Source organism: Cupressus sempervirens, chromosome 8, assembly GCF_028749045.1.
Source record: "Cupressus sempervirens isolate cs-2001-9-10 chromosome 8, ASM2874904v1, whole genome shotgun sequence".
Taxonomy (NCBI): domain Eukaryota; kingdom Viridiplantae; phylum Streptophyta; class Pinopsida; order Cupressales; family Cupressaceae; genus Cupressus; species Cupressus sempervirens.
In genome coordinates this window covers 346358771-346370132 of record NC_143125.1, presented here as the reverse complement: position 1 = coordinate 346370132, position 11362 = coordinate 346358771, and the positions used below count along the sequence as shown (strand labels likewise).

The following is an 11362-nucleotide window of genomic DNA, read 5'->3' as shown; positions in this document are numbered from 1 at the left end:
TATTATTTATATTTTTGCAAATTCTGGTCTAGCATGCATTTTTAATTTTTTTTATTGATTCTAATCTAGCTAGCATTATGAATCTTAGAATACAATAATTAACATCTCAATCAAGAGTTAGAACAATATCTAATCATAATGATGTTAGTTTACCACCTAAAATTTTAACCAATTTCCTAGTAAACACAAAACCATAATAGATTTCCATTTCCAACATTATATGGAAATAATCATCTATCATCCACGTAACTTTTAGTAATCTAAATTAACATTGAGATATACATGCTCAACATATTTGATAAGTGTAACAAAGGTTGTTGAGCAAGAAGGTTCACAATGTCAATCAACTAGAAGACATTTAACACTAAGTAACAACCAATGATTATTCATGATGCAATTCACATGACATAGAAATCAAGGCATTATGTAACATGGCAAGATTCATGCATAGATACTAGCATACACAACATTCATAGTCACACATATTCAAGCTCATGCAGTAGCCTCTATGGGAATTCCACCAAAATAGTAGCCTCTACTTGAAGGGTCTTTTTAGCTCTTGCATCCGACTTTGATCCATTCCCTACTTATTATTTAACAGTCTTGTTTGTCCAATTCTTGTGCTCATGGTGCTAGGTTGGCTTTAAGGCCAATAGTGGTACAAGGATGGTACAATATCTTATCCTATCTATGGATTCAAACCTTTGCAAGCACTATAAGTTCTTTGTTCTTATTCACTCTTTGAAACATGATAAATTATTGTTTATAACTTATGCCCCATCTTCCTTAGTGGTGGTTTGATGAAAATGAAGATTTTAATCTTCAATGGGAATCAACTTGTAAAGTCAACAATATGTGGTTCTCTCTTCCCATCTTATACAACTCGTCTTTGGATTCATTGAAGCATCTCATTGATGGTAAGCTCACACCATTTCCTTGTATCAATGGCTACTTCTTTGCAACTTATGTCTCTTTAAAAGATGGCTTGTGTATATATATGAATGTGACGAGGGCACACTCTCTCAATCAAACCTTGGGATATCTCCTTCAATCCCCTCTTTGGTCCTAGTAAACAAATTAAGATAACTATGAACCAAAATCTCATAATATAATTAAAGTCGTTAAATCGCATAATTATAATTCCCCAAATTAATTTCAAATGCCTTTTTTATAACTATCATCCCTGTTTTTCCCAATTTAACCATATTTATTATTTACATTTTTACTAAATTATTATCTGCCATGCATCATGTATCTTATTAAGCCGAGAGGCTTTCTAAAGTGGCAGCAATCTTCAATGTAAACATTTTCCATTTTGAAAAAAAATTGACGTTCATTTACATGTCAAAAAAATAAAATAGAAATAAACTAAATATAATTATAATTAAAATCGTGAAAATTACAGAGAGGAAATGGAAGTAAAAGTGAGGCAGATCAAGAGTTTCAAATCATTTTCTCACGCCTCTTAGACTCACATAAATATGCGATGATAAAAATTATGGGATTATGAAAATAGGTGACTCGAGAAGGATATCCCTCGGCTTATTTTATATATATATATAAGCTAGTAATATAATAATGATAATCATGTCTGCTCAACACCTAAAATTTTAACCAATTTCCAAGAAAACACATAAACACATAGAAGCATAATGCATTTGCATTTCTAGCATTAAACAAAAACAACCAACACCAATCTTCCACACTGCTTTTAGTAATCTAAATTAACTTTTAGATATACATGCTAACATATTTGATAAGAGTAACAAGGGTTACTAAACAAGGTCAATCAACTAGAAGACATTTAACACTAGGTGAAAACCAATGATAATTCCAATATACAACTAAGAGTAGCATTAATGACATCCAATCAATCTGCATCTGTGTGAGAATTCCCCCAAAATAGTAGCCTCTACATGTAGGGTCTTTGTAGCTCTTGCATCTGACTTTGCTCCATGCCATATTTGTTATTATTCAAGCAACAAATCTGGTTGGTCCAATTCCTGAGCTCATGATGTTAGGTTGGCTTTTGCAGCCAATAATGGTACAAGTATACTGCAATACTTAATTCTATCAATGCATTCTCCTTATCAACATACTGCAACTCGAAAAAAGTTTACTATTTTGGGACTAGGTTGCCAACAAACCTTTGTGACCACAGCAGGTTTTAAGGTTCTTATTTATATTTTGGTGGACAATGGTATCTCTAAGGCTCTTCACAAGGTTATTGCTTTGATGGTAAGGATAGATCTTGGACTCAACTTCTTGACTTTGAGGATCTCCCTTCAAATGCAGACAATGCTTTGCTATCAGCCACATCGGTTCTAATTGTCCACTCTCTTACATAAGGCTCATCTAGTTGGTAGAGAAATGCCCACAACAATCACTTGACAATTAATGCTTTCAACAACCTAGTTGATGATTCCTCATAGGATGCAATGTCCTCTTAAATTATTGACTCTTCTATTCTTATTCTACCAATGGCAAGTCATGTTCTTGAGAAGACTTCTCATTGGTTGGCAAGACTTTGGAGAGTTCCCCCCTTTTAGTTCTATCAGCTCCTACTGTTATCTCCCCCACATTCTGTTTCAATTGCTCAACACCCAATTTCTTCTACTCCTGCTATACCATAGGTTTCAGCAACGCCTTCAACTTCTCTAGAGATGGTCATTCAACAATTCGCAACATCTCCTAGGCATTTGTTTGCTTCATCAGTAATTCATTGAAACCAAGTATGTGGTCACAATTTCTCAAACTATTAAAACAGAAAAACAGAAGTTATTTCCATGTACTATGAAACTGCAATCATTAACATTATTGAGTGTCCTAAATTTTAGGTTTGCACATTTTTTGTATTGTAAATTTTTAGCGAGCATACTATTAATTGGCAGTGTTTCTATATAAGTTTCTTGCATTCAAGGTACAAAAACTAGTTTTTACCGACTTTTAGTATCAAATTGCACTCTAAAAACCAGTCAATTTCATGTCTTAAGTAAACTTAGTAGTGTCATGCCCTCTTCGGGATGGTGATCTTTCCACCTGCATCATTAACAATTGCTTGTAGTTGGCTCAAAGCTGCAGCTTCTTTCTGTCTGGATGCTTGAAGCTTCTCTTGGAAGACTGCAGATCTTTCCAGATCTTTTTTCTGCCTTCTTGCACGTTCTTTATCAAGTCTACACACAGTTTGAACCCATCAGCAAAGGGCCATCAAATTAAAGACCAGAGAAAGCACATCAATAGAAATTAGATAGAAAAAAATTGAAGTTTTTCTTTGACAACTTATCCTAAGGATTTATAGGAAAACAACATCCAACAATTTGTACTAACCTTGCATGAAAGTCATCACTACCACCCAAAAGATCTTTCTCTTTCATCAGTTCTGGGCTATCTTCTCGTGCTTTTGCTTTCTCCCTGTTCAAAGATCGTTTTTCAAGAAGCCTCTCATGTCCAGTAGCCTTTGGAAGCAGCTCGTCCAGTGCAACTTCTTGCATTTTCTGAAATTTCTTTCTCTCTGACTTCTCAATTTTTTTAGCCATTTCCCTTTCTTCGATGGGGTCTGTTGCAATCAATACAGAATTAAAACCAACATTAAAGAAATTTACAAAACTCTTCAAGTGAAACACATTACAAGAGGTAACTCACCTTCAGTTAATGAATTCTGTACTCCCTTCAATCCCCAATTGTGATTGGTGCGAGGAGCAGTGCTCATACCTTCATAGTAATCATTATGTAACTCTCCAGAATTCCAAGCGCTTACAAATTCAAGAAATAATGTGTGCGCACTCTCTGAAGAGAGATTGGAGAAAAATATTCCCCGTTCCTTCTTAAGCCATGTTGAAAATTCATTGTTCTTTAAAAAGTAATCCTCCTCCGACAATACCTTTCCCTTCAGAGACAGAAGTATCAGAAAATTGAGTCTTCAAAAAATGAAGTCCAAGCATCTAATTTGTTGGAAGCAAGTGTATGATACATATAGAAGCCAAGAGACACTACCAAGATCTACTGCATTGTAAATTTGTGTAAGTTGTCAAACATTATCAAAAAATTAATAATTGAAAAATGCAAGGAATGGGGCATTAAAGTTCAAGATTTATTTGCACTAAAACAAGATTTTATGTGTAAGAATAGAAAATGAAAGCTAACCACAAATGCATCCTTATTTGCTAAGGCATTAAATTGTATCATTAAAGTTACATATTAACTGCTTATTTAAAATATTAAAAAAATTATGTACCTAAATTTATGATGACTACCGTCTCATAAAAAGGTGTACAAATACTCACATCCTCTATGCCTTGCTTCGAACCTTTCTTCTCATCATGAAAGTGATCTGATTTTCTCCCTGAAAAAAGATAAAAGACTCATTTCAACAAGAAGTCACCTGGTTTGGAATATAAGTCCAAAATTCTAAACATTTAGTTATAATCTAAGATCCAAAGATCTCGACTTTTTCCAAAATCTTGAAAGAGAATAAGAATTAAATTCCAAGACCCAAGCATGCAGAATGCAGATAAAACATGAAATATCTAAGATGCTAATATAACACTCTCTGAAATGGTAGTTTGAACAAGTATATCTTCCCATCTAATCAGATCCGCAACAAAAGATAACGAGTAAAAAGCAATATTTTACAACAGGGCTTATATAAAATTGAAGAAATTTAATGTTTTACCCACAGACTTTTACACAATAGTGGAAGCATTGATAATATTGATAAAAGGATCTCTTTGCATATGCGTATGCATGGTTAACCTATCATTTATCACAGCATTAAATACTCGCATAATTCTCCAAGTATGATATAAGAGCCCGATCAGAATATAAAACATGTATTGCATAGTCTAATCAATTTAACTTATGCCACTCACACATTGTTCACAAGGTTATTTTCAGTGGATCTATCTACCTGTTTCACCATGCCATTTATTTGAGTCAACTCTTAGTCTTTACATCAAAATCTACTTTTTGATTGCGGTGGAATGTCCTAGTTTATAGTTGATATTTTTATAATATGATTTCTAGTTTAAAGTTGATAGTCTTATAATATGATTTCATTTGTCTTTGAGCTTGCCTGTATTTCAAAAGCCATCAATAATTTTAACTTGTATGATTGAATTCAGGTTGTGCACGTCTATCAGTGTTGTCCAATCTTCATAGATATCCCGAGTCCAACCAGTTCCTCTTGTCTTTTTTCAACCTATTCAAGCCAGGGATGGGTTAGTCATGATTGTTGGTCAATACTAGGACATTTGTACTATCTCACCTTGGCCAGATCCAATTTAATAAACATTTAATATTTGAGATACTGCTTTTAGTTTTTTATTGGTAGCATCATAACCTCAATGAGGAGAATATAATGGAGAGTATTGATTTATAATTAGAGTTAAGGGCCCGTTTGGTTGCGGGCATAGGAATTGAGAAATGGGAATTGTTATTCTCGAATTGTTTTTCTGGAATAGAAATTTGTTCTCTCTGTTTGGTTAGACAAAATAGAAATTAGAATTTGATGCATTCTTATGATCAAAATTGCAATCAAACTGACAAAAACACCATCGGGACGTTAATCAGACAAAAACAAAGTCGTTTATTAAGTGTCTCCCTGTATATGTCTGATTTCTAGTTCTATTTACCAGCAGAGATCTGAAATCTGGGAATCTCTCATCTCGGCCAAGGTTCATGGCTTTGAAAATGTGTTGATTCTGGGCAATCAAAACTTTTTTGTAAACTACTCGGACATCTTTTGCATGCTTCCGAAATCTGTGTCTTGTATGCACATTTACTTTCTTCTGTACACTGTGCTTTCATACTATATTCTCCTTGGGATTCAACCCATATACAAAAATTTTGCTTGCTGTGAGACATGCATACCAAAAAGTTTGCATACTCTGTATAATTTCAAGCAGTATAAATGTGTTTTAAATAATAACCTTAAGCACACATGGGTATGAAGGATGTTTAACAAGTACTGTAATATTGTGGCTTATGATTAATCATTATATACACCCCATCCTTCGATTCATCTCTCTTTACATGCGTGCCTCAGGCATTTTATCAAATAATTATTCTGCCATGTCTGTGCTTATACAAAAAGTGAAAGCATGGAGACTTTTCCCATCCGCTGCCTCCCACCAAAGCAACTATTTTGGCATATATTAGTTAATGCTTACAGATCTTGAATATATATATTTTTTCAGTATCATCAGTTTGAAAATGGCCATGATTTTTTATTTTGGGGAGCTCCAACAGGAAGTTATAATGAAGCGGATCTGAAAACATTTTCAAATAAGAAAAAATCAAAATGGGAATGGGAATAGTAATTCCCATAACAAGTATTTTTGAGAATGGAAAAATGCTCATTTTGGGGCCAAAATGGGAATACGCATTCCTATTCCCAATTCCGATTTGGTGCACCAAACAAAGAATTAAAAACGAATTCTAATTTTCCACTCCTATTTTGGTTGTATTCCAGCAACCAAACGGGCCCTAATGATTTAATTGTTTTGGATTTGCTCTATTTAATTTCTTGTTTGTACAAAATATGTTTCCAATCCACACTTTGCAGCAGTTGAGGATAACTGGTTTTACAAGACTCAATAGGTGTTTTCTTTTCAGCATTTGATGTGGCAGAATGGAACAAGGGGCATATCCACAACGGAAGAATTTATGAAGTATTTTTAACCAATGTGGTGCAGATGTTTGGATGCCTTAGGAAAACATTATTGTCTCCACCTGATCTAGAAATGAAGTGGCAGTTAAGGCTGTTTTGCCCACCATTCCTGAACATCCTGAAAGAGGGCAGATCGCTGGTATTTTTAATGCTCAAGTTGTGAACAGGAAGCAAGTCACTGAGCAAGCTCTCTATTGTTCTATAAGGTTGGGATTGAGGAAAAATCTTTGGGGCAGTTTGGTAGCTTTATTAGTGGCCATGGGGATCTCTTCTCCCCTTCCCAAATTGAGAGGATCTATAAGTGTGATGAAGGCTCGATGTTCATCATCACTAACTGTTGTAATTTTTTGGTTTGATTCTAGGTTACCTAGTACACCCTCAAGTTCTCATCCACTATAACGTCCTCTTTCTAGCACTTATAGATGATGATGTTGTTAGACCATTTCCCCTTGGTCCCATACGCTAGCTTTCATGTCCCCTTTTATAGGTAAATAAATTTCATTGCACCATTACCCCGTTTTGCCTTGGTCCTATGGGCTAACCAAGTATTCTCCAGGATCAGTTCAATTTTTGGTCTAGGTAGTTTCAGTTATTAACCAATTGGGGCTCTTTTAGTGGGGTTTCCAGACACTTACTATTTTTAGTAAGTTCGTAGGCTCAACATTTCAGGGTTGGACTAGAAGCATCTTGTAGAGATATCTGGCCGATTATCACACATGCATATCCAAGTCCATCTAATCAAAGATTTTAATACCTAAAGATTTAATTGATTTATTAGTAAAGTGACTAATATCTTAAGTTCATTTTGTTAATGTCACTTTATTGAGTATGAGCACTTTATTTTTCTTTATGGTAAAGAGTACTATTTATAAAAGGAAATTAAGAGACAGAGGGGGGAATGTCAAGGGTCACCAAGTTGTGTTTAAAAGGAGGAGCTCATTTTGTTAATGTTTCCAGAAAATAATGATAAATAGCAATAAGCAAGAATAAAGCAAAAAATAGGCACAAAATACACAAGGCATTTACGTCCAAGTACAATGCTTTCCACTTAATACCAGATACTCACACACAAAGCAATCACATATATATATGTAGAATTGAGAAACACTTCATATCACAACCAAAGGTCTCTTCAATTTCCAAAAACAAGTCTCTTCATATATCCAAATGCATGACTCTTCACATGTCGCATGTCTCTTCATATAATAAAATGTCATATTTGGAGTGTGACACTTAGAACACATTGGATGCCATAATGGAACTACTTAATATGACTAAAATATCATCATAAATATCTTCTCTAGTTGTTGATGCAATACAAAGGTATTGTCCCAAGCAAAATCAAATATAAATATCTCTATCGCAGCTACAATCTTCAACACTCCCTCTTAGCAAGAGAGATCTTTGGTATGACAGGCACACATACCTGCAACCAAATATGTCAAATAATATATTCTCATCACATATACTCATTAAAACATTGTTATCTCAACACAACACTATTCACCATAGTTACTACATAAGAGCATAAAATTAAAGGCATAGAGTCACACACATGACTTCCACGATGCCTACTCGTAGAGGGTGGAACAAGGGCTTTCACCTCAGACTTCTCCCAAAGAAGAACCCATTTTCACCATGCCTACTCGTAGAGGGTGATCCACCATACCTACTCGCAAAGGGTGGAACTAGGGCTTTCACCTCAGATTTGTCCCAAAGATGCATTTTTCACCATGCCTACTCATAGAGGGTGAATCTACCATGCCTACACGCAGAGGGTGGAACAAGGGATTTCACCTCAAACATCTCTCATAGATATCTCATTAAAAAGGGATTTCACCTCAAACTTCTCCTTCACAGAGAAGAACTCATTAATAGCACAAATTAGAATGGATGAGATTATCTATCAACAAAGACTCCATCTCAACGAGGACAGCTTCGATCACCACAATAAGATAGTTGATTCCAATTGACCAAACATGGAGCTTTAGCAGTTATACTATCACATAAGCTTGCAAAGAATTAGGCATTCTCCTTCTATCATGCAAGCTCTTTTTGAAGGTGAATAGCTTGCCTCTGAATATCATTTCTTCCTCTTTCAAAGAAACTAATCATAATAAGAACTTGATCAATCCAGTCCCATGATAGCAAGAAGCATTTTGATGTTCATTTAGACAGTCTGTATGAATTTTGCATATAATCTCTCATTATCTCATTGCTTCTTGACCCATCATAGATGCATTTTAGAGAGATTAGTAAATACTAGAAGCATATATGAGTCACTATTCTCTACGTTATTGCATGAATTAACTACATAGAATTCATGACAAATATTCAAAGGTATAATCAAAAAAAAATTCTCTTTATTGCAGTCCAAGAATACTTGAACCCCTTGAGAACCATAGTGTAATGTTCCCTTTTGGAACATTAGAAAATATTGAAGTATTATTACATGCAATATTAAATTGACCTTGAGACTTAGGCTCAAAATATTAAAAAGGTCGATTTAATGTTATATTAAGGACAAAGGGGCAGGGAGGAACAAGACGAAATGCTTTAGGGAAGTTGAAGAGCCACCAGGGAATAAGACGAAACCAGAGAGGAGTCGAAAAGTCTTGGTTTGTGTTTTAAAAGGAGGAAGTGGCTCATTGTTGGATATGCTTGATTTTGCTATTCAGTTCAGTTTTCTCTCTTGGAGAGTTTCAAAAAGCTTCAGCTTTCAGCACGTGTGAGCATGTAGCCCCTCGTGCAGGCAGGCAGTGGACGCAAACCCATTTGCCTATGGAGATATCATCACAGGTGTCTCATTGAGCTTACAGGTTCTTTTCCTCTCATTCCAATCTGACTGTGGAATTCTGTACTTAGGATTGGTTTTCTATGTATTGGTTATTGTATTGCCGTTGAATAATACAATAACGTTTAGTTACCAGGTGTTATATTGCGGATGTAAAAGGCAATATCATTGTTTAGGAATTTATAAGAGTTTCTGGTTTTATCATACAGTTTGTACTTCATGGTTGCATGTTGATATTCTGAATGTTATTGTGAAATAACGGTTGTTTTCATCTGGAGAAACTTCTAGTTTAATTCTAGTATTGTGTTCCATCTTTGCTTTCATCCGAATCTGATTGTTATACTTGAGGAAAGTGATTTGATTGGAATTTCTATTGGTTTCTTTGAATGTGCCAAAAATTATCTGCAAGGTTGCAAGGTTCATATCTAAGTGTATTGTTTAAAGGTAATACCAGTAAATATCCTGTTCGGGATATTACAGTGGTATCAAAGCCAAGGACCCTGCCATCCTGTGGAAACATACAAGAATCTTATAAACTTAATATCTGAAATAAGGGTGGTTTCAATGTGACTGAGTTATCTCAAGGATGAAACCCCTTGGGAACTAGAAGCTGGACGTAGCCCTAGTCTTCTTACTTGGAGTCTAAATATCTCAAGCTTTCAGAAGTTGTTGGCAGTAGTAAACAAGATTCAGGTACGGCTGAATATTTTATACAGTGGATTTGCTAGGGGAAAGTGAGTTTGTTGAAAAACCTAAGAATATTTTTGGAAGCAATATTTCCATTCGGGCATAGTATTCAGGTAGCCGAACAGATTACATTGACAGAAAGATAATTACAATTTGGTTTGAGGAAGCGGCAAATACAAATCATTATATTACTCCTCACGACCCGAGTATTTCCTAGTCATTTTTCATCTTCACGTGTTTGGAGGGAACTCGGGCTGGCACAGATTGAGACAAATCTGGGTCACGACATTAAACAGGAACAGCCTTTGCAAGTGGGACGGTGAACTGAAGAGGGAAACTGACTGTGATTCCCAGTATTGTAACCATCGGCACCAGTCGTGGTTATCAGCAAGGACAAGATACCTTCCGGACACGGGCTGACAGGAGGTTGTGAGCGGGTAGTTGCCAAAAGGGTTATACCGGTGCTTGTTTTCAGAACAGCTGAACGATTTGAAAATTAATACCCAGCTAGACTATAAGTCGGAATCAGTCCCAATTGAAGCATAACATTGTTCTCTTGACTGAGTTGGGTCCACCTGTTGAGACCTTAGGAAGGCGATTACCGATGAAGCTAAATCGGATTTCCTTGAATATCTGGTCGCCACGTTAGCTCAGTGTTTATCAAATAACAACGCAGCAGGAAAATTTTATCTCAGCGACGGATTCAGGTCCCCCATACATTTGTACCAGGAAGGAAAAGGCGTGAAAGGCGTTGTTACTCAGAATTCGTGACTGGATACCGTCGAGCAAGAGAGGACGCGGGTTTGGCATTGTGAGTGTGAGCGGTATTGTATTCACGACTCGATATCACGGGTTTAGCAGACATTCACACTAGCAGTTAGGAGATATCTGAAATACGGTGTGGATTAAACCCGACTAGGCATTTTGAGTTTCAAACGCATTCTGGTCGGCAAGGTAGCTGTTCACAAGCTGAGAGAGTTATTAGCATGCTGGGTGACGGGTGTGAGAAAATGTTCACGGGATAAGATTATTTTCTTATATGTTTGATGCCAGCACTGGGTTATGAGAATGTGCCACTGGGATTAAGTTGAATCTGCAGACAGTTGTTACAACCGGGCATTTACACCGTGCTTCAGTTCAAGGGTATTCTTCAATAATACAATCGACTCAGGTTGCAATGAAGATGTTGCCCAGTTCATATTCTCAGAATGATT

At 35.8% G+C, this 11362-nt stretch overlaps 1 protein-coding gene across 2 annotated transcripts in view; it reads right to left on the bottom strand.

Moving 5' to 3' along the window:
- Positions 1-2789: 2789 nt before the first annotated feature.
- The window catches only part of LOC149542751 (uncharacterized protein C297.06c-like), a 71867-nt gene continuing 63294 nt past the window's right edge, over positions 2790-11362 (bottom strand). Inside the window, exons 3-6 of one of the 2 annotated variants that reach the window (XM_089797640.1) lie at positions 4284-4342; positions 3643-3886; positions 3328-3556; positions 2790-3173 (exon numbers count right to left, since the gene is read on the bottom strand). In XM_089797640.1, the coding sequence (XP_089653766.1) occupies positions 3008-3173; positions 3328-3556; positions 3643-3886; positions 4284-4342 (698 nt within the window). In that variant the 3' untranslated portion in view covers positions 2790-3007. The remainder of the gene's footprint in view (positions 3174-3327; positions 3557-3642; positions 3887-4283; positions 4343-11362) is intronic. The other variant, XM_089797641.1, reaches the window with a different exon arrangement.